The sequence below is a fragment of the Cyprinus carpio genome, chromosome B22 (assembly GCF_018340385.1).
Source record: "Cyprinus carpio isolate SPL01 chromosome B22, ASM1834038v1, whole genome shotgun sequence".
NCBI lineage: Eukaryota > Metazoa > Chordata > Actinopteri > Cypriniformes > Cyprinidae > Cyprinus > Cyprinus carpio.
In genome coordinates, this window is record NC_056618.1 from 32,643,037 (window position 1) to 32,668,952 (window position 25,916).

General features: G+C 37.7%; 1 protein-coding gene across 6 annotated transcripts in view; it reads right to left on the reverse strand.

Moving 5' to 3' along the window:
* LOC109047814 (phospholipid-transporting ATPase IF-like) overlaps positions 1-25,689 on the reverse strand; it is a 45,703-nt gene extending 20,014 nt beyond the window's left edge. For 4 of the 6 annotated variants that reach the window (XM_019065479.2, XM_042749648.1, XM_042749650.1 and 1 more), the window contains exons 1-23: positions 25,443-25,689; positions 13,904-14,020; positions 13,673-13,762; positions 13,330-13,410; positions 13,104-13,211; positions 12,776-12,904; positions 10,630-10,733; positions 10,456-10,503; positions 9,916-9,980; positions 9,661-9,742; positions 9,437-9,587; positions 9,125-9,322; positions 8,886-9,044; positions 6,384-6,559; positions 6,201-6,269; positions 6,022-6,095; positions 5,832-5,935; positions 3,527-3,708; positions 1,250-1,453; positions 676-829; positions 432-534; positions 200-345; positions 64-123 (exon numbers count right to left, since the gene is read on the reverse strand). In XM_019065479.2, coding sequence (XP_018921024.1) covers positions 64-123; positions 200-345; positions 432-534; positions 676-829; positions 1,250-1,453; positions 3,527-3,708; positions 5,832-5,935; positions 6,022-6,095; positions 6,201-6,269; positions 6,384-6,559; positions 8,886-9,044; positions 9,125-9,322; positions 9,437-9,587; positions 9,661-9,742; positions 9,916-9,980; positions 10,456-10,503; positions 10,630-10,733; positions 12,776-12,904; positions 13,104-13,211; positions 13,330-13,410; positions 13,673-13,762; positions 13,904-14,020; positions 25,443-25,469 — 2,631 coding nt within the window. In that variant the 5' untranslated portion in view covers positions 25,470-25,689. The remainder of the gene's footprint in view (positions 1-63; positions 124-199; positions 346-431; positions 535-675; positions 830-1,249; positions 1,454-3,526; positions 3,709-5,831; positions 5,936-6,021; positions 6,096-6,200; positions 6,270-6,383; positions 6,560-8,885; positions 9,045-9,124; positions 9,323-9,436; positions 9,588-9,660; positions 9,743-9,915; positions 9,981-10,455; positions 10,504-10,629; positions 10,734-12,775; positions 12,905-13,103; positions 13,212-13,329; positions 13,411-13,672; positions 13,763-13,903; positions 14,021-25,442) is intronic. The other 2 variants (XM_019065480.2, XM_042749649.1) reach the window with 1 other exon arrangement.
* Between the last annotated feature and the right edge of the window lie 227 nt (positions 25,690-25,916).

Genomic DNA, 25,916 nt, shown 5'->3' on the forward strand with positions numbered 1-25,916 from the left:
TTGGTCACACAGATTCGCCATATGAACACATATGCACACTTATATACACATATACACACTTACTTGCTGTGAGAACAAACAGAAGAACTGGTATAAAAACTGCGGAGTGATAAAGCACACATTCTACAAGAAAACAAAACAGAGTTTTATAAAATGCAAATCTTCAACCTGGAAGCCACACACAAAGCTCCCAACGTACCTTGTAGAAAAAGTATTGCACAAGGGTTGCTATTCTAATGTAGTAGAAATGGCCATGTACAAGCAGCAGTTTGGCGAGGAACTTGAACCTCGCGATTGCATAGTCGCTGTTCCTCACAGCTTGTCTTCCTTCTTTGCCCATGATTCCTGTACAGAGTGTTTTTTTTTTTTTTATTCGGTTAACTTGATCGCAGTACATTTGACTAGCAAGCCACACCTTTGAGTCCACCTACCAATACCAACGTGAGCCTCCTGGATCATACTGACATCGTTGGCTCCGTCTCCAATGGCTAATGTAATAGGCTTCTCAGGAGAAGTCTTCAACAGTCTCACCACCTGCCAAACACACACCAGCGCTATGTAAACAACAGGCCAGTGTGGGGCGACTGAGCAGAGACCAGCCATATTAGTGTGCGTGACCTCTGGCCTTGTGGGGATAGAGTGAAACCTGAACACAAGAAGGGTAAGGTGACCCACCTTGGCTTTTTGGAGAGGTGCCATTCTGCAGCAGAGTACCGCCGAGCAGTTCTTACACACCTCCATGAAGAGTTTCTCATGCTCCCGCAGAGCCAGAGACAGACTGGCCCCGTCCACCACCAGCCCGTGCTGGATCACATGATCCTCCTTGATCCTGCACAAACCCATCTCAAACAATTAGTCCTACATATAGTCCTATAATTAGTTTCCCTTAAATTACTGGTATTTGCGCCATTATTTAATGCCCCCAAAAAGCATGTCTTAAAGGGGTCATGACATGAGAAATCAAATTAGCCTTGATCTTTTGGCATATAAGAATATATCTTTGTACCATTAAGACATCCTGCAAGCTTCAAAGCTTAAGATGTCCTCCTCATTATAAACAAAGCATTTATTTAATCAAGCTCCAAAAACTACTTGTTTTGTGATGTCACCTAGTCCCAGTTGTCTGCACATACAACGCCTTCAAAGCAACAAAAAGGTTAAGGAGGTGAAAATCGCTTGATCCTCAACATGAAAGAGATTCTAAAAAGAGCTGGAGATCTCAAAGGAAGTGTGCACTGGTGTGTTGTACCTCCGGGCTAGTCTGCGGAGCTGCTCGGCGCACTCATTGTCTGATTTCTGCTGCACCAGCTCCAGGATGTTCATGGTGCGGTGGAAGTGACCGCAGGAGAGGCTCACGCTGACTGCCGTCTCATGCTTGTCACCGGTCAACACCCACACCTTGATTCCAGCCAGCCGCAGAGCTTCAATCGTCTCCTGGACTTTGTCCTGCAGCCTAGACACGAACACACACAGCGGGTCAGAGCATCTGGATTCCATAGGCCACAAAATACAACAATAATAACACGAGCACAATCACAAATAGTATATTTTGCTGCAATGAAGAAGTCATGTGGTAATGACAAACTGCTGTATTAGTTTTGAATTCTGTTAATAAGTAAAGTAGCCTATTAATTTAAAATTAATACACTGAATATTAATTTAATCAATTAAAACATACTTAACTTTTATTGTTTATTAATAATTAAAACTGCATTATTACTTTATCACTGATACATTATTTTACCATTATACCATTATACTAACAGTTTTGTTAAAATTGTTAATAATATATATATATATATATATATATATATATATATATATATATATATATATATATATATATATATATATATATATTACATTTTTATAATTAAAAAATTTGTTTTCATTTTTAATGTGAATTAATCTGAATTAAAGTTTTAGCAATTTTGTTGTGGTTTGTCAATTTTAATTTTTTTTTTTTTTAATATGTCTATATACTTTACGTTTTAGATTTTAGTTTTTAGCTATATTATATATATATATATATATTAAAATTAACAGATAATAATCTTTCAAATAAACATGAAAAAACATAACATCAATGATGTGCATATAACCAGGTGAGAATAATTTTTGTATCACCTTTTGGTAATTATTTTTTCATCACACGGAAATTATTATTATTATTATTATTATTATTATTATTATTATTATTATTATGTTTTATTAACAATGTGAAATCAAGGCACTTTTTTATCAGTTACACTATTAATGACTTTTATATTATTTTTATATTGTTTATATTATTAAAACAATGGTCAAGCATCTGATAAACTTTAAGTAGCATGTTCTTAAGAAATCATTTGGAAAATTATTAAACGTATCTCTTAGCCTTGACTTCACACAGTAATAAATTAAGCACGCTGTTGGCATGTACTCCAGAGACAGCAGCATTATGCTGCAGAGAATGCCAACCACATAATTGCATATGCAGTCACGGCTTGTTGTTTTCCCTGAGGCTCGATTAAACGTGCAGATTAACAAGCAGCTATTCACACTTGACACATGGAAACGGCTCACCATCATTAAAGCAAAACCATCCCGATCTCAATAGTCATCATGTGTGAAAGTGCCATGCTGATGACAGCTTCATCAAGTTTTCTTGTAATCATAAATGTGTTTTTCATCATTATTTTTACTCTCTCTGACCCTTAAGGCACATTCATAGCTGTTCATCGAATTTTCGCAGGCAAAATTTAGTCGTTTCAACAGAACTGTGATTTATGTGTGAGGATGAATGATTTCCATATGCAGATTTTGGTTGCACAATTTTATTATTATTCTATTTGTATTCCTCATGCTTTATATACATAGCTCTATACAGTCGCCTACCACAAAGACGGTCAGATCTATCTGAGGATTTCTCTGAAGATGCTCATTCGGAGGACATGTATGGAAATCACAGTGACAGTCATTGCATCTCGATTCCAGACACGCTCCTGTGTCCCTGCATGCCTTTAACACTTGAATAGCACATGTGGACAGAGATTGATGGCTGGCCTTAAGAGCACAGAGAGCTGTGTGAGTCACAGTGACATGTCAAACTGCATTAGCAGGAGCCGCACACTGACTCACGGCTGACTTCCTGCTCTCCTGCCAGGAGGTCATCCAATAATCACGAGCGAGCACCACACGAGTGTGAAGTCATCACACCACTGTCACTATCATCACTGCCTGCTGACAATTAACTGTCACATACTGTCACAAAGAGCATGTGCATTTAACAGATCCAACAGACTGTCAAAATTAAAGTTTTAACATTTAAAGATCAACTTTTAATTTTTAATGCAGATAACTACAAAAAAAAAAAGGCGCCAAAATTCAGACGATATATTTGTCGACCACTAGCATTATACCTTGTCTACATCAAGTAGACAGAATGAATTTGCTTATGCTTATGAGATGCCCTTCTCCACCTCAGCAATGCATTAGCATCCTTGTGCGTGTGTGTGTGTGTGTGTGTGTGTGTGTGTTGACTCACTTGTCCTCCACCCCAGTTGCTCCCAGCAGTTCCAGGTCTTTCTCGATGAAGTTGAAGACCTCGACCAGTCGTTCCTCTCTCTGCTGCAGAGCCGTTCTGGCTTCATGGAGCCGCCGGTCCACCTCCTGATACTCATCTGCACTGAAGTGTCTGCAGGCCACCACTAACGTCCGCAAACCCTTCTACAAAAGTGAGATGGGACAAACACACGAGGAAGAAAGTTAAAATAGTCAATTTTACTGATTCGTGCACAAATGAACGATCCATTATACACAGAATAATGTACTACAAAAGTTGATATAAAGTAGAACTGACGGTGAACTGCTGGCCAAGAAGCTGCTTGAAAGCCACAGTCCCGAGCTCCACGTTCATAATTGAGTTCATGCTCTTAAGCGCAGACATAGAGAGCATTCAGCGTATGGAGGAGCTTTTCAATGTGGCTGCTGTGTCTGAAACATCCCATGAGTCTCAATACCATCCTCTGAGAACTGCCGGGAGCGTGTGTGTGTGTGTGTGTGTGTGTGTGTGTGTGCATGTGATGTGGGTCTGAAGACACTCTCATGGGTTTCAGCACAGCTGATAATGAGGACAGCAAACGGAGCTAATTAACTGCAGTGCTCTCATCAACATCATTTGAATTAGAAAAGCAGAACTTGGACCAGACCTCGACATTTCAACTAGACTTTTAGATGTCTGAAGAAAAAGTTTAGCAGCTACTCGCTCATCCATGTTTGTGAGAAGTTGCTAGGGCATTTTGAGGTGATTTGTCTAGGCAGTTGTTTCCTGTACAAATCAGTCTCCACAATATTCTGGGGCTGAATTCATGAAATATTCTTCGTATATACTGTATTATTCTCAGTAACTGCTATTCTTCTTATTTTCTAACTTAATAAAGTTAAGAATATTTTGTGCTATCCAAAACATTTAGGAATGCTATTTTTGTTTTCTTAAGATTGTTCTAAAGAAAAAAAAAAAAATCCTAAGAAGAATTTAAGTTTCCAAAAAGAATCTTATTAAAAATCACCAAATAAACACATTTGCAAAATTTAGGCAAAATTTTGTGGACAAAAACGGCCCATTTTATGTTGTCAATAATGTAGTTATGTATGAATCATAGCTCAATTTTAAATTAAGCACACTTTTTTTTTTTTTTTTTTTTAAACCAAACAGCTTTCTGTTGGTCAATGTGAATGATTGAGATAAATTTTTAATCACATGAATTCAAACTGAAATTAATGGAATTTGCCTACGAAATTTTGCAGAGTAACAGTAAATTTGACTGAACCATAATGGTCTCTCCAAATCACCGTATGCTGCGTTTGCTCTTCTGTATCAACCGCGCCACAAGGATGTGCTGTTTCTACGTGTATTAAGCATTGATTTGAAAGAAAACAGTGCATCCTTGTGGCGCGGATGATACAGAAGAGCATACACAGCATACGGTGATATGGCGAGACACAGAGGATTCCTTTGTTGACAAAGGAATTGTTGAATAAAGTCATTATTTTAGTTTTCTTCGCTTACAAAGAGTATTCTCGTCGCTTCATGACGTTACGGTTGAACCACTGATGACAGATGGACTATTCTGACGATGCTCATACTTTTCTGGACCTTGATACTGTTATTTATTTGGCAGTCTATGGGACAGTCACAAGCCTCCCGGTTTTCATCCAAAATATCTTAAATTGTGTTCCAAAGACGAATGAAGCTTTTACAGGTTTGGAACGACATGGGGGTAAGTGATTAATGACAAAATTTCATTTTGGGGTGGAGTATCCCTTTAAAGATTCATCTATATTTAATAAAAAATTTAGTGTTTGAAAACTTTATTCAATTTCTGTATATTTTCTACTTGCTGAAAGACACGGGTAGTTAAATATGATATTACAATGGATAACTAAAACTCATGTTCTTAAGAATGAATTTGAATTTTTCAAGAATTTCACATTTTTACAGACCTCTTACAACTTATCTTAAGAAAACTGTTTCTTAAAAAGATTTTCAGAAATCTGGCCCCTGTTCTTGAGATACAGTATAACTCAATCCCGCCTTCAAATGCAAGTCTATGTGATTTTTTTTTAAACCACTTAATTGTCCGGTGAAAATTGCCGAAATGCAGCTTTGAGAAAAATAACACTGTATTTCTCAACACCACACAAAATCCGGTGTGGACTAGTTGTACACTGATTACTTTGGGATCAGGATATGGTCCATTTTACTATTTATGAGCAACAGTGAAACTTCAAGCACCACTAACTAGAGTGAACAAGTAAGCAAGCATGGCAGCATGATGTAGAGAGCCCACCATAGCAAACTCATCCACGTGGACTCGGGTTTTTTCGATCTCGCCGCTCGTGGTGTAGGGCAGAACGGCTGATTCGGCTCCTTTCGTGAATAGCACCTTTTCACCTAATGAGAGACAGAATGTCATTAGATAACTCCTCAAGCGCTGCGGTTCAGTCATAAACATCACGTGTGTGATCAGAGGCACATGCCTGAGGGCTTCTGCAGAATCACACTCATTCTCCTGCGGTCCGCGTCAAACTCCAGGACGTGGAGGAGTTTGTATCTGCGGACGGAGAGATAGCCGTTAAACAGACAACTCTAAAAGCTAAACAACTATGAATATGGTTCACATTTAGTGTTCTAAAATAAACAGAAAAGTGTGATGTACTTCTCTGCTTTTCCAAATGTTTTAATCTCCATGTTTTCTCCATGGCTTCCTATAAACGTGACACCCATCCTGCAGTCAGAAAAAGTGTAGTCAAATGTTTCAACAGTCATGGTCAAAAGATTATATTTAGCACAACTGACTGCAGAAATACACAGTAGCAGTGGACAGAGAAACTGAGCTGACCTCTTGGTAGCTTCCACTAGTGCTTTCTCGTCAGGAGAAGAGGCGTAATACTCCATCTGAGGAGAGAAGCCGTTGGCATGAGAGAACGGGTCTCCTGGCCCATCCGTTTGATCATAACTGATCTGCACCGTGTGACACAGAGAGACGGCTTTCAGGAACAACTCCTCCTCCCTGTTCTGAAAGGTGTACACACATAATAACACTGTCACACTTTGATTTAAAACATGACCCGTTGAAAAATGAATCATGTATCACAAAAACAGGTCCTGTTTCATTTAAAACTTAAAATATAAGGTACAAATATTACAATTTAATAATTAATGTCATCATAATTTAGCACAAACTAGTGTTATTTTAGTATCATAGAGATGAAATTCAATTTTTTATATATATTTTAAAGTTTGTAGCTTTTAGTTTTTTTTTTTATTGTGTTTTTGTCATTTTTAGTACTTCTTATTATATGTTTTTGTTATTTTAGTACAATTCAATTAAAATGGCAACTGACTGAAGTAATTATTTTTATATATATTTTTTTTTTATTCATTAGTAATAGAATAGTGTGTTGTTATTGTTGTTATTTTATGTGGTGATTAATTTTTAAATATTGTTATATAAAGTTGAACAATGGCATGCATTCTCTTTGGTGGATCCCCTAACATGAGCTCTAAAATGACTCGGCTACAAAACAAAACAAAACAAAACAAAACAAAACAAAACAAAACAAAACAAAACAAAACAAAACAAAACAAAACAAAACAAAACAAAAAACAAAACAAAACAAAACAAAACAAAAAACAAAACAGAAAACAACACTGCCACCATCTTCCAGTCCACATTCTGTGGCTTATAACAACAAATCTGATAGGCCTAATGTTAAAAAAAAAAAAAAAAAAAAAAAAAGATTATTTTGTACATTATGTGAAAACGAGTATGTTCCCAATTTTTTTTTTTAAATCGCTGGTTCTATAACAAGTTTTTGCCAAAAACGTCAGTCTCTCCAAATAAGCTAATCATATCTGTATCCATTTCCACACACACACACACACACACACACACACACACACACACACACACACACACACACACACACACACACACACACACACACACACACACAAATAATATTAATAATAATTCTGTCACTGTTTTGTTCTTTTGTCAAACGTTTTCGTCTTAGGCCATTGGTCTGATTTGCATGAAATTTGGTGGATATCAACTAGAAATGCTTCTGACAAAAATTATGGAAAGAATCTGAATTAATTTAAGCCTTTAAGCCCTGAGGGCATTTTTGCCTCACTGAAGTTGATGTTTTTCTGAGTGACATAAACTTGAAGACTGTAGCAAGGGGAGTCAAAAGGTTGGTATCGTTTGATAGAAAACTTTCTGCTCTTTCAGGGGGAAAATTATTTCATGTGGACATTCTCCTGCTGAGAAATAGCTGAGAAAATGTAAGAAAAATGTAAGAGAAATTGTTCATATATGTCTTATTTGACATTCAATATCTCAGGACAGAAATAAGGTAGGAGGAAAATTCTTTTCTGATGATGTTCCCCAGCATGTGAGCTGTATTTGTTTCAAAGTTTGTGGTGATAGCATAAAGTATCCAAAAGTTACAGTATTTTGTAACAAAATAGTTTTTTTTGTTTAGCTCTCGACTCCCTGAAGGCCATACACACAAATAATGACTCATAACTCCAAGACCGTAGCAACGAGAGTCAAAGGGTAGGTATCTTCTGATAGAAATCTTTCTATTTTTCTATGGGTAAGAAAATCTTTGCCTTTGAATATTCTCATGTTGAGAAACAGGTGATAAAATGTAAGAAAAATCTGTGTGGTCAAGGGATACATTTTTCTTATCATTCTTATTTGACGTTTAATATCTCATGAAAAAAATAAGGTAGGAGAAAAAATGTTTTTTGGTGATGTTCCCAAACATTTGTGCTGTATGTGAATTAAATTTATGTGGTGATATCATGAAGTAATCAAAAGTAACAGCATTTGGAACAAAGGTAGCCCTTCTCTTAGCCCTTTACAGTTTTAAAGTTGTTTTGATTTTGAAGTAATGCCTCTCTTAAGTTTAGTCAAAGCCTCAAAAAAAAATGATATGGAACATGCAAATGTGATCAATCAAGTTGAGATCTGACCCAAAGAAAGGTGTACCGACAGCATCCACAGGACAGATTCTTAAGAAATTCACTTTTTTTGGTCTATATAGTTAATTTTGCCCTTCATGACAACTGTGAGGGGGGTGATTTTTTTTTATAACTCAATTGTATGAAACCTTAAAGTTCTGTATAATTAAGGGGATCACCACCATCAAGCTAGGATTATCCGGGTTTGATGCGCTGCCAAGATGGCGAAGGCCGCCTCCGCTCACTTTCGGCTTCAAAAATGCTCTTCAGAAACCTACGTCATATACACTACATCTATGTTTTTATACAGTCTACAGCATGGACCAAGACAAAATCCTCTATCCTCACAAACTGTAAAAATAAACCTTACCAAACAAGGCACGGATCCGTCTGGAGAGTCCTCTGTCATTCCTTCAGGGACAAGCTTCCCGTTGATCTCCTGGTATTTGATCCCGTTGATAGAACACTCCCTAAACTGCATCTCGTTCTCAGTGAGGGTTCCCGTTTTGTCTGTGAAAACGTACTCCACCTGCGGCCGCAAAATTAGTATAGATTACTCATCGCCGGCAGTATTATACCTGGGACACAGTTCTAATCTCACACACACACCTGTCCCAACTCCTCATTGAGGTCTGATGTGTTGACTTGAGCCTTCTGGTCGCTCTCTTCATGGTACAGATCCAAGTCCCAGCCAATGAAAAAAGAGCCCAGAAACTTCTGCAGCTCAACGGTCACGTACAGCGAGATGGGGATTATGAAGTTGTACAACACCAGGAAAGCCAGGAAGTCAGAAATAAACTTCAAAATCTGCAAGGAGAAAATCACCAGCGGTTTTAACGAATCCTACCAGTTTTCGGAGCCATCGAAGAGCCGCCAGGTGTCACACAGTAAGACTTTTAAAACGTAAAACTTTATAGTAACCTGACTGCTGTTTCTCTCTTGATCGGTCTTCTGATTATAAAACGGCTCGTCCCACTTGTTCTCTGCCTGCCAGGCGTACTTCAGAATGGTGCTGAGGATGGCTTCAAACAGCAGAATGCCCAAGTAGATGATGAGAAACGTATTCATGGATCTGCACGAGAGATGAGAGAGATGATGTGGTAAAATGAGAAGGAAACGCTGGAAATGGAAATGACCAAACATACTTCTCTACTGCAGAGCGTTTCTGGGATTTGCACTTGTAGTTCAGAGCCATCTTGGACTCCATTCCCGTATATACCGCCACACCTGCATGACACAACACAGTCATACTCAAACCATCACAACATTTCGATGAACCATTAAAAACACAAAGTTTTTGGGGAGTAAAGTGCAGTCATAAGTTGTGAAACTAGTAAATAAAGTCCATTCTGAATTCATATTGATTTCAAAAGACTATGACAATGGTTTGAATGCCATACCAAAGATTTCTTTGGTGTTTTTTAATCTTGCTCCTCGAAGCAGAAGGTTCTCTGGTCCTAAGGGTCTAAAAAGAAAAAACAAAATATATCAATAAACATATAAATACATTTAAAAATACTTAAACATAAAGGGCCAGATTTGATTCCAAAACAGCGCTGATGGGAGTGATTTACTAACAGTGCACACATTAAAGAACACAGACGCAGCCAGATCATTTTCATAATGAATTATCACCTGCTTTAAAACATGCTTTTTTTGGGCGTTAAATAATGGCGCAAATACCAGTAATTGGATGAGCGCAAAAGTTAGTTAATCATGTTGTGTGATTCATTTTAATAATCTCCTCCCACAAATTTTGCATCTGAAAGGGAAACTCCAGTAAATGCATGTTCAATGCATATTCATGTTCAAAAATAATTCTGTCCACGCCTTTTCAGCGCTAATTCTTTACTGCGCGTCTTTAGTAAATCCTGACAGTACTATTTTAATGCCAAAAGACAGTTTGTGCATAGTAATGTCAGAATTTAAGCTGGTCTTACCTGACTATCTCCTCTCCTTGTTGGGTTACTGTTATTCTTCCCACAAACCTGAGAAGAGAGAACGCGTGCGTCAGGACTTACAGAACTGATACAAGCATCAGATCCACTGTGGTTGAGCTGCATTGTAAAGCAGTGTGTGAGGAGGATTTGGGTGGATCTGATTCTGTAAGGTACCTGTATAAGTCTGCCTCGGGCTGCTGGCACTCCACCACCGCCTGCAGAGACTCCAGCCGCGACACCGACTGTGACACAGCCGTTTCTGGCACCGCGTAGTGCGTCTGCACATCAGCAGAGAGAACACATTCAGTGTTACAGTCTGATACTTCTCACATCTTACTTAATAACGTTATTCATTGCTAAGTACAACACTGTACAGACAGCAGACATGTATCTGCTTGTCAAATAAAATATCTGGATATTAAAAAGGTTTTACTAAGATATCTTATATTAGCCAGACATGAACAGAGAATTTGTGCTTGTTTTTTCATGGGGCAATATTTGAGAAGTGGTAAAACATTGGGGGTGGGCGATAAGCAAATATCTACATGACGAAATGAAAAAAAAAAAAAAAAAAAAAAAAAGGAAACCTGAAACAAAAAAACGTTGCTGTACAACATGGTGATGAAAACTTATAGTTTGCACGCGTTTTAAGCATTGTGGTTTAAAACCAAGGGATTTTAAGCCGCTGAAATGCAATCAGTGGGGAAGGAGAACTCATTTCACTAGAGACCATTTCTCAGTGCTTGAAAGGTAAAATAAACACTCGTATGGGTCAAAATTCCCATCTTTGCAAGCTTCCTCTTAAACATAGCAATTGAAGTCTTAAGTGTAAGCAAACAGCTAAGAAAGAAAACACATGTAACAGTATTGTATACGGGCAGCTCTTAAAGTGACAGCAGTCTGATATTCCTGCTTTCTGCCATTCATGTTAATCAAACAACAAAAGAGAAAAAATCTCTAACTGCTCTTGATTAAATCACTTTTGTTACCTTAAGAAGAAGAAATATACATTTAATTTACACAGTGAAGAATATGCAAAGTGTTTATACATTTGATTTCTTTACACAATGTATGTAGCATTTCTTATTTTCGTTTTTTCTTGTTGGTAATTTTCAGTATTGCTTTTATTGATAGTTTCTAATTCTTATCTTTACTTGTATTCAGTGAGCTAGTTTTTTTTTTTTTAGGCTAGTATTAGTTTTTTGCGACATTTACACTGGTGACAATAATTATGAAAAAAAATTGATATCATAAAGACCTTATTTAAAATAACAATTTTGTGATATACTGTATATCGTTACTGTGAAATAAAATTACTCGTATCATGAAATAAGATTTTGGTCATATCGCCCACCCATCCACCCCTAATCATAAATGATCATTTCCAAAACAATGGTAGACCACAAATATGATAAACACTTTTATTATGATTTAAATAGTCATGAACACTGCAATGGAGCACCTTAATAAATAAGTACAGTACAAGGAGAAAATTATATAAAGAAACTAAAAAAAAAAAACCCTCAAAATACTATTTTAGAAAGAATCTCTAAGTAATAAATCTCTAAATAATAGTTTCGTCTATTTATTAAGATGCATTTATTATTGCTCTCTCATTTCTGAGGGGGAAATCCAGTTATTTTAATTAGAATGCACACAATTGGGGATTTCACATGAGGGTGAAAAATTCTCACACACACTTGGCAAGTGGCTTTCACAACGATTCGCCACACTGACCAACAGAAAGCTGTTTGCTTTAAAACTGACTTCTGCGTGAGCTACACTATTGCCAACACGCAATGGACATTTTTTTTTGTTTGCCTGAAAATTTGCTGAAATTTCTATTTATATTATCTATTTCAAATAATTATTTATTTCATTTGCCAATCTTTTTAATGCAACATTTTTTTTTTCTTTTTAGAAACAAGTTCGTTGTGTTTTATTTGAATTCTAAAGCTTCTCCATCACACAATTTGGACAGCCTTTTCCTTACACACTGAAAACCTTTCTGACGACCTTTCAGACATTACTCAGCATTTCTTGAAGTAATTCACTCAGTGTGATTGCTTCTCGCTGCACGTTTGTCATAAGCTCCAGGAGGTTAAAGTGACAGCAGAGCTTAGTGGAGGGCCAGTTCGACAAAACCAGTCACAAAATACACTCAGAGTTTACTTCCTCGAGCCTTCAGTACACAAAAATAAAATGCTTCGAGATGGGCGTCACAGAGACTAAAACCAACTTTGGTGAGTCACATGTTTATTCAGTAACCACTCTGAGAAATTCAGTAAGATGCTACTGTTTATGAGCAGGAAACACAGACCTTCAGGTTAGTCTCTCCGTCCAGGCTGGCAGTGGTGATGTGGCACGTCCCCTCGGCCCGATCGGATGATAAGAGCACCAGATCTGCAGGAAACGTCTCATCTTTGGCTACTCTCACTATATCACCCACCTACGAGAACACAGGAGGAACATCAACCCACGTGACATGACAAGGATGTCTGAACTGCTGAAGCGGCACATCCGAAAGTCGCTTTATTTATAAACATGACTGTAGGGATATGGAAGTGTTTCTAATATCTGAAAGCATCTTTTGTTGTTGGTCTGGCATGATTAGCAATGGGATCCCGGTGCTGTTGGCTGAAACTCACTCTGATATTCTTGGATCGGGTTTGGACTAGACTGCCGCTGCGCACGACAAACACAGGTGCTCCGTTCACTTCATTGTCAGCGTTGTGCCGCAGCCAGTCTTCAAATCCCTGTATTTGTGAGCAGGATTATGACAGACAGACAAATGATCAGTTATCCTGCAATTAAACACTGCGTACAAATCATGATCTGTGAACATGAGCTGCCAAAACACGCTCGCACGCTCACCTGTTTGATGGCAGTTACTGTGATGACAAAAAACAGGGGAAGTCCACTAGTTATAGGGGAAGTGGGTGTGTCTATCATTAACTGTAAGGGAGAAGAAGGATCTGGTTAGAAACAGAGCAGACCTGAAGTATGCAGTGTCATATACTGCCTTTACCACCCTTGGACATCCATCCATTAGTCATTCCATTGTGAATGTGAATTAGATTACGAGTTTGTGAACTGCTGCTTCGAATGCGAATGCGAATGAGCCTACAGATTCCTTTTTTTTTTTTTTCATTTAGAGACTAATTTGGTTCTCAGAGTACACACTCAGCTGGGAAACACGAGGACGATCTGGGCTTACCTGAACCAAGAAGATGATGAGAAAATAAAAATTGGCGATTCTTCTGAACTGCTCAAACAAATTCTTGGGGATGAAGTTCCATATGGTGTACTACAAAGAGAAAGCAAAACAGCGTGGAGGATTTTACTGCCAAATTCTCAACAGGAGCAGAGAAACACATGCACATGTGATCTATTTTTTTTTTTTTTTTGACCTTTTCACTTTCAAGCTTTCAGCAGAATCTGCTCTTACCTTGGAGGAAATGATCCTGTTGTCTGCAAACCTCTGAGGAATATAATGGCCGTGCTGTGGGAACTTGTTTGCTATGTAAACTGTGCGTGTGTCACTCTGATGGGGAGGGTCGAAGCCCTGGAAGAGATGAGGAGAGACGGGTCAGTCAGTGTGACAGACGGACAGGCCAGAGACATAACAACTGCACTTTAATATTTCACCTAATATCACACAGTGACAGAATCTTAAAGCTTATGGAAAACAGTACGCTGAAGAAGCCGAGGGCCTGATGGGAAGGCATAACACACCGCCAAAGTCATTATTAATTCAGTTAGTGTGCAGCGCACAATTCATTACGGGAGGCACTTTCACAGCACACGAGAGATAAATCACTTACTATTGAACTCCTATTGCTTTCTGACTTTCTTTTTGGTCTGCAGACCAGATTCACAAACTTTATGTGACTGAGTGTGGGATAATCAGAAGCCAGATTCACAAAAATAATTTTAAATAGGGCTTAGCGATATGGCCAAATAATTATCCAGATTAAACGTTTCATATCAGTCGATATCGATAATTATCACAATAAACTTCAAAGTTTTATTTATAAAACAGGAACATCTGGAGAGAGAATGATCCTGACTGAGTTTTATTGGTATTCCATAGTAGCATACATTTAGATCATGATAACCACAGTTAAAACCACACATACAGCACCTCAATACCATGGTTAAAATCTAAGAAAAATATAAAAAAAACTTTGTTTCTACGTATATATGAAAAACAGTAATCTTAGTATAAATGCACAAACATTATAGCTTATTCACAAAAATGCTTTAATTATATTCCCTTACACCTTTAATACATTTAATGCATGTATTCATTAAAAAATAAAATTTTATCTGGATTTAAACTAGTCTAAAATCACTGAGTCATTCGTGTTCTTCACTGAATTCAAGCGCTTAACACTGGATATCACAGCGCTGTTTAGTGTCATGTGACCGAAACTAATCAGTAGGTAAACATCGCAAATATCATATTTTGCAGGTTACCATAATAATCACAAGCAAGCATGCATGAAGGCTATTTTCTGTCTTGACTGGAGTTCAGCACTTGCCGTTGTGAAGTGTATTTTAAACGATCACTTTAGATGTTTAGATGTCTCCATCTAGAGACACGCCCTTTAATTCACCATGATTGTTTACATTATCAACAGTATATAATGTTATGATGCTTGATATCTGAAACAACCCAATAAATTCATTGAACATCTGACCTTTAGGGATATAAGGCAAGTTGGAGGTTTTCCTAACTTTAAGCGGATATTTATGATGATTTTCAAAAACATTAATGTCAGGAACTCAAAGTTTTGTCTTCTGAAGATATATATATCCAGTCATCTCAATAGTAATACACACAACAGAGTTTTGCATGACGTAAGGGTAGAACAGCTCCCCACACAGATTCCGCCCATCTTTAAGTTGGTTGCAGTGCTGACCAACAGGAAGAAGCTTGCCTTGAAAGTGACTTCCAATGTGAACTGTACGGTCTGCACTACTGACAACCAAAAAACCAAACAAACTAGCAGTTATGAGTATAATTTCATTCTTAAGAATCCTTTCTAAATCCAGTGTCATATTCCTGGAGCGGAATTTCCTCACTATTAACACTTAATGGCTTTGGTTTGTGAAACATGTGATGGCTCTTTGCATAGACACAAACTCTCAGTCAACCTTGTACTTTATGCAAATGTTTCTGCAGCAGCACACTGGAAATATTCTCTCCAGCTCTGAACCTCGAGTCTCTGACAGATGACGTCTGTGCTGAGCGTCTTCCATTGACTCTTGTCCAGAGGAGGCTGGGAAATCTCCTTCCTGTATGTTACACGGCCACGTCACCCGACCCCATTGGCAACACATGCGTTCAAAATTATAGTCTGAATCTTTTGACTGAACCTTTTTGTCTTTCCATCCCATTTCCCCTCTGAATTTTCCAAGAGAAAGAAGCTGGAACTCATTCTGTGTGCCAATCTTGTGCTGCTTTTCAAAACTGATGCCACTGTGCTTGGATTATTAATCCATGTTAATTTATTCCTAGATCTGTTAGAAGAATACTTTTAAAGAATAGATTATAAGTGTTTGATCACCACATTTGAGTCATCATCGCAAAAAATGTGTTTATGTATATATATTCTGTTTATGTATCTATATATGATATATCAATATCTGCCTTTTTTTACTCCCTAATATCAGTATCAGCCCCAAAAAATTCATATCGGTCTGGCTCTAAAAAACATTCACATTTACACAAAAGCCTGGCCCTAATTAAATTGAAGAACAAACGAGTGTGACAATTTCCAACTAATTCTGGCCAAATGAAGGAGTTACTTTTTTGGGAGTTTACTTTGGTGGCCTGAAAGCAAACTTTCCTGGCAACCTTCCACAGTGAACTTCCCAGAAAATTTAATTCACTGTTAAACACCTTCAAGCTGGTCCATGATTACTATATAATCACCAGTCATTTCTGTTGTTTGTTGCATTATTAAGAAAATTGTGCACAGCACATATCTAATAGTGGCAATGAAACAGAAGTAGCAATGGATCTTTTCTTCTGTATTTGGACCCCATTGTAAAACACACATGGGTAATTCATTCTCAGTAAGATCTGTGATTTTTAAGTATTAACAAAAACATGTCATGCCTTCTTCATACTACTCAAACCACCTTTTCCAGCAGCGGCACCGTTGAAATATTCACAAACATTATACATCTGTGTAGCTATTGTGAACATCCAAATAAGAACTTCAGAGAGGCCTTTACTTCTATGCTTCCAAAAACAGGCTTTGAGAGTTTTGTTGTTGTTGTTGTTGTCTTGTGCAATTTTTGTTTGTAGTTCATACAACCAGTTATGTTCATACAACCAGACAATAGGTCTTGCAGCTTTATCTGTGGTCAAGGAGATTCAGTTCAGTTGGAAAACACATTTTGATCTGTGTCTGTGTTGCACCTGAACAATCCTTTGTGTGAATTAGATGTTACTATCAATGTTTTGAAATGGTCAATTTGCGTATGTTTTTGAAGTAAGGTGAAATTTGAAATAAGCATCTGCCTTATAAATAGTGTAAATTTCATCAAAACAGTAACAACTGTTTGCTGACAAATTTTTAAAACATTAGCATAATCTAGAATTATTGGAAACCAGGAACCAGGAAATTTTTAGGAATTTTGCTGTTTAAGCTTTTGAGTTTTACATAATGTAGAGATGTACAGTAATATTATGAATCAGGAAACTAGACAAGTAAATGAGTAAAATAAACCATGTGTTTGAGTTGACATTCTCTTGATTTGCGCTTTTAGGTGAAAGTGCAATAATTTTGATGAAATGTAAAAAGAAATTTCTCAAATGACAAATTAAGACTGGACAATAATTCATTATAAATATATAATCAATTTTTTTTTCAATAACGGTGATATGATTTTTAAACACATTTCTGAGTGTTTCCCATACACTGATTTATGACAGTTTGACTTCGCTGAATAAACATAAAAACACATGGAGGGTGTTATGTATCTCTTAAGCGAACCAACAGTCTTCAGAAAAGTTTTGATGGCATTTCCGTTTTATCTGATAAAGTAGTGTTCATGACTGGAGCTGCTTTGATTAAAGCCATTACTGGGGAAACCGCTTTTTCTACCACTCTAATGCTAACTAACTAAAACTTCTACTAAACCAAAAGTGAGACTAAACCAAAAAACAAACTAACACTACTTGTAAAGCATTGTAAGTAAATGATTTGGATTCACAACTTATTTCAATATTTTGACACTGACTAAGCACAGCAAACAGAGCTGTATTGTTTAAAAGAAAAATAAGAAGATAAAAGAAAAACAATGCAGAGGAATATCTGACACAGGACCTGGTCTGTATTGTGCAAAACTCAAACAACTTCTGTACCGCATGACTCTTCTCTTTCAGTTGTGTGTTAATAGCATTTGTTTGTGTGTGTGTGTGTGTGTGTGTGTGTGTTAATAATCCACATTACAGAGATAATGAAACACAGACTGTAATAATTCAGCACAACAGCAGAATGAGGAGGCTTATCAAGTATATCAAATTAATCGGAGAGCAGGTGATGCTGTATCTCTTCTCAGAGCTGATCCTTAAACAGAAAAGCTTGTAAACGATCCGCTGAGGTGACCAAAGCAGAGCACCAAATAAATCTGAGGCACAGCTGCGTGACGCTTCCCTTTGCTGCTGCATGGCTAAATTTACTCCTAATTCAGAGTTATTTAACAAAGGCAGTTTGAGAGGGCGCTCATCTGCTCTGTATATTTCGCAACAGTCTGTGACTTTCACTGTAAAGAATGAGTCTGCCGCTCCACTAAAGCACCTTTAATTAAACATTCATTTGGGAAGCGGCAGCTAATGAGATGAGTGGTCAGGAAGGCCATCACTGACTCATAGCTACTTCCTTATCCTGGAGTGACCCGTCTAAAAGCTCAAATGAGCGCTTAAACATCAGCATCTCACACACTCACAGCAGCTTGTTTAGTGTGAAATATTTGGATAACTTGGACCAAGCACAAAGGATGAATTAAAAAAAAAATGAATGGCCAAAAGAGAACAGATATTAGGGCATTTTGATGACATTCTAGATATCAAAAATGTTGTCAGAATTTTTGTGTACAGAAGCACTGATATTGAGAAAAAAAAAACAGCTTTGGGTGGATCTAGTTACTGGGGTGCCTCAGGGCTCAGTTTTTGGACCACTTCTCTTTTCTGTCTACATGGCATCACTAGGTTCATTCAGAAACTTGGATTCGCATACCACTGCTATGCTGATGACACTTAACTCTACCTCTCATTCCATCTTGATGAAGTGACGATAGTTATTTGCATCTCAGCATGTCTATCAGACATATGTTGCTGGATGGAGAACCACAGGGTTTCCCATACACTGATTTATTTGAGGCGGACTGCCACAAATAACCACCGCCCCCTGCCATCAGCTCCCGCATCTCACACACACAAGTGCGACTTTAGCACTATATTTTGCAACTTTCAGACACTTTTAGCAACTTTTTTCCATAAAAGGTACATGCTGACAAACCTAGCGACTTTTTTGGATAAACCTTAGCTATGGTTCAGTTCAGCTGGAAGATTTCGCCATTGCTGCCCCGCGAGTGCGAGGTCTGACTTCCCCAGCACAGTGTCGTCTCTCTCGGCGTCTGTTCTGTGCAGTGAGTGGGAGAGAAGCAGTGCATTCAGCTGGCCGTACCGCAGCAGACTCGTCAGTAAAAGTGTATAAAATGGCGTTTCCAAGCACCTGTCGCTTACTGACTGTCTGGGCTTATAAACATGAACATAGTTCATCTGTTAATGTGCACAATGTGTTACTCTGTCGCAGGCAGTGTGCTGCATGAGGTAAAAAAAAAAAAAAAAAAAAAAAGTAATATAGCCAAACCTACCACATATAGTCACTCTTTAGTGTAGCAGTTAGAGGTAACGTTATGTGGATTTTATCAGACGATGTCGCTCTTATAAATCAGGATTTAAGGAGTAAAGTGAGAATGACTCCTGGATATTAATAAAATTAAAATGTATTTATATTTGTTTTATGTATGACAACAGAAAAAATGTGAACGGCTTTTTTGGGCATTCAGTTGTATACAGTATGTGAAAGTTCAGAGAGTAGAACAGATCCGAGGTGCTTAATGCAAACCCGACGTAATAAATATGCTAATTGATATGACGTCATCTGCCACCACAAGTCTCACAAAATCCTGTGGGAAACACTGAACCATCATATTCAACTCAACCTTTGTCAAGACAAAACTGCTTGTGGTTTCAACAAACCCATCACTTTATCACAATTTCACCATCCAGCTTGGCGCATCAACAATGACTCCTTCAAAAACAGCCAGAAACCTTGGAGTTGTGATTGATGTTCAGCTGAATTTCTCAGACCACACTGCTTAAACTGCCTGGTCCTGCAGATTTACTTTATCAAACATCAGGAAGACCAGGCCTTTTCTTTCATGCTTCACAACTCCTTGTTCAAACTCCGGTTCTGGTTTTTGTTGGTTTTGATTGTAAGTTGCTTTGGATAAAAGTGTCTGCTAAATGACGTAATGTAAATGTAATATAAATGATGTTGGATCATATTGCCAGAATACATGTCATTCTCTATATTATTAGACTCTCGTGGAGAAATCCAGACGGCCAAGAAAACACATCACAACAAAAATGCTTAAGTCTACAGAAACATATGTCAACTGCAATTGCAAATTTAGTAAAGTTGTTTATTAAAGTCCCCATTCCCAAAAGCAATCACTTTCTTGCCTATTAGTGTGGAGAAGGAACCATTTCCTTTGCTAATGTAGAGTTGAGAGGTTACTCAGCACAACATCTTATTCAGTCTTTCATGTAGAAATGCTATGAAGATGGAAAACATGTATTTTGTATCTGCCAAATCCTATTTTTACATCTACAGGGACAATGTCAAGTACTTAACAGTTGACGGATTGATCAGACCAGTGAAATTTCATTGTACTCAGTACTAGTTGCGATATTGCAGCAAAAACTAATAAGCTACTGAGAACACACCTTTATCTAAAGAATTAATGAATATTAAATATTAAATGAAAACAACCACTGATCATAAGTAAACACTGTTGTTCACGTAATTATTCAACCAAACAAAGAGTGGTTTTGCTCACTATTGTCATTTGATTTGATATAATGAAAGTCTGACTGCTCACTTTTTCAGTGACCTTGGTCTGCAAAGTATATTTTCCTTTTCATTTTTCCAGTCTCTAGGAAAAAGTTAAAAGCTACAGACCAAACCAACCAGCTAGAAGGAGAAGTAAAACCTCACAAACTCTGATTTGAAAGAAAAAAGTACTTGAAAAGTGGACAGACTACATGACTATGTACTTAATGGCTTTAACAAAGATAAGAATTACAATCCCATGAAGCCTTGTGAATGACAATTAAAAACGATGAAGTTATATTAAAGTACTGATTTAAAGACGTTACATTTTAAAATATATCAAAACAATGTCCAGAATAAAGCTGTTTTACTGTATCCATCATGAAATTAACACAGTCTTGGTGAGAATAAGAGACTTCTTTCAAAAACATTAAAAAAAACTGTAATTATTCCAAAATTTTGACTGGTAGTGTATAGAAACAGTACATTTCACATTTATTTCAAAATGCACATAAAAAGGTTTAAGTAGACTGAAAGGCTCCATTACGTCACTCGCAGTGATTCATGGGAGTGGGTGTCTGTGAAAGAGTTCTTTTGGCTGTTAAGTTGAGATAATACTGGCTGATGGCTTTAACAAAAGCCTATAACATCGATTATCAACCTGGAGACAGTAGGTCTGTCTGGTTCATACGTTATTATTAAAGAGGTCAAATTTTACTGTTCGCTGACGTCCACTTACAAGATTTTTAACATTAAAAACACCATAATTCAAAAGTAATAGGCTCTTTTCTGTCCTGTTTTCAACCCCCATCATCGAAGCGCTCTGACTGGATCGGTGTGACTCATTCTAGACTAAGAAATATAAGCCCACTGCTACTGATGGGCTAACTGTTTGTGTTTGACAGCCTACATCCTTCATAGATGGATGCTGCTATGATTTAGGTTAAAAACGCATACTCCGTCAGTAAATATCAAATGATCTGTAACAGACATAGCAAAAGTGACCCACGATAAAAACACTGTTACCTGTGAGTTGCGACAATACTGTTGGATCCAATATAGCTGACATAGCATTGTCTTTTAGTTTTAATCTCTCTGCAAATCCTGAATCGATTTGTGCCTTGTTTAAAAATGAATCCTCAATGAATGGAAAGACTGTTATCCTCTTGCTATCCTCTGAGCCATCTTTATTGTTTTGGTCGCCTGTGTTTGATTCTCTCGTGACTGAACATGTGCAAATAGAAACAGGTGTTGATCTGATTCTGCAGAGGCGGTTTTTCATTGCACTTTGCGGTCACAGTGTGACAAATTCCAAAAATGAGTCATTTTGGCATAGGGCTGCACAATAAAATCGAAATGAAATGGAAATCGCGATTAGGCAGAAGCTGTGATTGTCATGCATATCTTTCAGTGAAGCACGATTCTTCTGTGATGGAATATTTTTTCTTACTCTTTCTTATTTTTTATGCCAATATGGTACAAAATTGTCCTATTTAAATCAATGTGAAAAATGAGATAGGTCAAAGGTGATCTAAAAGTAGCTGATTATATTACCTAAAATGTGTAATGCAATGGATTACGTTACTAACTACAATTTTTGTCATGTCATTTAGAATCAGTAATGGATTACAATTTGTAAGTAATCGACCCAGCTTTGCATGTCAAAAGATCAAGGAAAATTTGATTCAATTATTCCATGAGGAGAAAATGGGATTTTTGCTTCAGGCCCTCATTGTTACTTTCCATCAGGCTGCTGTTACACTACAAGATGCAATGCACAGACCCAATATTATGACACAGAGCAGATGTCCCGCCTGTTTACATTTCCATATACCTACTTTGCTTGCACTGATACCTCACCAGACGAGCACTCTGGCCAAGAAGTGCATTTGACCATTGACTCATGTGGCCACCTGCAATCTACACAGAACATGAGCATGTGCTTTACAGCTATTAATAATATAGAATACTAACTTAACAGCCACATCTACTTAAAATACACTCACTGGAATAAATACCACATTAAAAATGTATATACTATACATGAAATATAAATTAAATATAAACATACTGACTGATTATGAGTCATTGTGAGCTGGAAGCAGCTGGTATGGCAGCAGATGAGCTTGTGTAAAATGACGTTGGCAGCAGAAAAGCAAACAAGAGTGCAGATCACATTAGGCTTTAGTGCTCTGCCCTGACTCTAAGCCCTGCCATAACAAGACACTTCCCATGACTCATTGAAACATGAAGAAACATAAGCAGCCTCGTGTAAATTAGGCTGGATGAAGGAAGGAATAAAACACTGAGAGAGAAGATCGCATTAAGGGAAATGTCTTCAACTCTCTTACGTTCTGTAACTTACCCATTCAATGCAATAAAACAACAGCTAGATTATGTTCCAGTTCTGAAGAAAAGAGTGGTTGCTTGTGCAAAACTCACAACAGCAATACTAGGATGTTGTGGGTGGTTGTTTTTGGGGCCCAAGCTGAAAGAGCCCACCTCAGACATTTGACATCCTGGTCTCTCATTATGACTGTTTGTCTCACTTTCCGTGTAAACACAGATTTGTCCCTAAAGCTCAAGATCATCTTCCTGCCATTATTCACCTGCATGCTTCTCTGTTCATCATTTTCCCAAAACATGCAACATCTCAATAAATAAATCTGCAGACAAGTGGATACACGGATTCGTAACATGATGCCTGAAATGGAGATTCATAAATATAAATCTGCAAACAATGCTCAAAGCCCACATGCTGATCCCTGTAGTCATACAAAAGTGTCAGGGCACAGAAATTAAAGGAACAGTTCACCCAAAAATGAAATTTGCTAGAAGTGTACACACCCTCAGGCTATCTGAGATATAGAGAAGTTTGTTTCGTCATCAGATTAGGAGAAATGTAGCATTGCGTACGCTCTTCTGTGTCAGCCATGCTGCACTGATACACTGTTTTCTTTCAAATCAAAGTGTAAATATACGTAGAAAACGTATCCTTGGGGCGCGGCTGACACAGAAGAGCATACGCTGCCTGCCAGATGGACTATTCTGACGATGCTTCACCTTTCCTGGACCTTGACACTGTTATTTACTTGGCAGTCTATGGGACAGTCACAAGCCTCCCGGTTTTCATCCAAAATATTTTAAATTGTGTTCCGAAGACGAACTAAGCTTTTACGGGTTTGGAACGACATGGAGGTAAGTGATTAATGACAAAATTTTCATTTTGGGGTGGAGTATCCTTTCAAACAGAAAAAAAAAACCCTCACTGGGTGATTGTTTGACAAGAACAATTGCAAAAATACCATATGAGGGAAGTTCTGAAAACTTTAAGTGCAACACTGCCATTTCAGCTTTGCAGGGACACTCCAGTGTTACTAAATACACCAATTACTCATCACAAGCCCAATTACACAGACGGGAAAAAGCAACACCTTAAAGATGTGAAAAACAGATGTAGTTCTGCCCCACCACTGTTTCCATCTCCACTAACTAAGTTACAGTCAAACGCAAGTTTACAGCCACAGGGTAGCAGTGTCTGAAATGAGACCAGATCTAAACACACTTCCTGTGATGTGAAGCCAACAGCGTTAGGGCACAACCTTCAGACGAACAAACAAGATAAGATACATCTAGTTTATCTAATCTCCTAATATTGTGTAAATTACTAAACCAGCTGAGAAGCGTAGTCACCATTAAAATAAGGAAACGTTACACTGTAACTATACACCATATTCAATTATCTTCAATTGAGGAAACAGTCCATTTACAAATCAAAGCGTAGTTTTAAAATGAACACAATAGGTTCAAACACTGGGGCATAGATGCATTAGCTTATAAGAAAATGTATATATCAACCTAAGTAACTCAAAACCTCACATATGGCTAATGTACAACATTCTTGCAACATAACTGTACAAGTACAGTATAGATGTTTTATTGTATGCTCTACATTGAGCTTTTTCTAAAGATATTTCTTCACCGTTACTGTACTGAATAAAAACTACCTTTATTAAGTGTGAAGTACCTAAAATACCCATTTTGTTAAGTATTTTTTACTTTACGAGAGCATTTTATAGTCATATGATTATAGCTTGATTATAAAAACTAATTAACAAATACAAAAATGTAAAAAAAAAAAATCTTACACTTTTGCTAGAATTCATTTTAAGGTGTTATGTTAGTGGTTTCAACAAAACTAAATTATATTAGACGACAAACACCGATATCTGACAGCTATAGATCATCTTATGACAGACGAACAATAGAGGAATTCACTACAGGGGAATTTTGCCTGCATATTTGATATATTTAAAGCTCGGTAGTTATATATTTGTTCAAACAAAGCATGTGAAGTCAACAAGTCAGTTAGAGAAGTTGCTGTCAAACTTTCTGCAGTATTCATAACGCGCACTAGTAAAGTAACTTGTGACATTTGTTGCAGAAAACAATAAAAAATACACAACTGCCAGTAAGAAGGAAACAAGCAAATCAACAGAGAAAACAAACAACAACAACAACAACAACAACAACAACATCCCGCAGTCACAAGGAGCAGCACGCGCGCTTCCCTCCAGAACGATTTAAAAACACGACCGTTAAATTATCTCGTTAGTCGTGTTCTCAGTGACCTCATATCTGACACCCTACTGTATAAAACAAAACAGAGGAAATATTACAACACGTCGTTTGTTTTAAGCGAAACGCTGCCTTCGTTAAATGTAATTTAATTCGTTGCGAGTCGCTTTAATTAGCCAGCCATCACACGCTAGCTTCGCGCTGACGCACCATAACAATGAAGCGGACAGATTGTGTGTTGATAAGAGTTTAAACGGCTCGTAACGTTACCAGCTGCTGTCGGATCCAGCGAATCATCCTGACTCGAGCTAGCGCGGGGAGCTGCCTCCGACACAAATCCCCGCAGCATCAATGAGACCTCTTCCGCATCACAGTGCCAGCGAGCGCACGCGAAGACCCCGGGCCATTCTCAAACTCGAACCCAATGCGGCGAGGCGCGAACGCGGACATAAACACGCACCGACTGCGCTCGACGGAGACGGCTTTCGACTGGCTGACAACATCCCGGAAGTGACGTCACCCGGGCCCGAGCACATCAACGGCTCAAAGTTGTGTGTCGCACGTGCTACAGGAATTCCTAGGTTTGCTGACGGTGAGTGTGTTGCGTTTCAGTGTTCACTCGGGAAAAAAAAAATCTAGTTTCTATTGACTGAAATATAGCCAATAATACTCCCGACACATCGAGTATCCCGTAATCGTCGCTTTAAAGGAAGAGTTGAGCTAAAAAAAATAAATAAATAAATT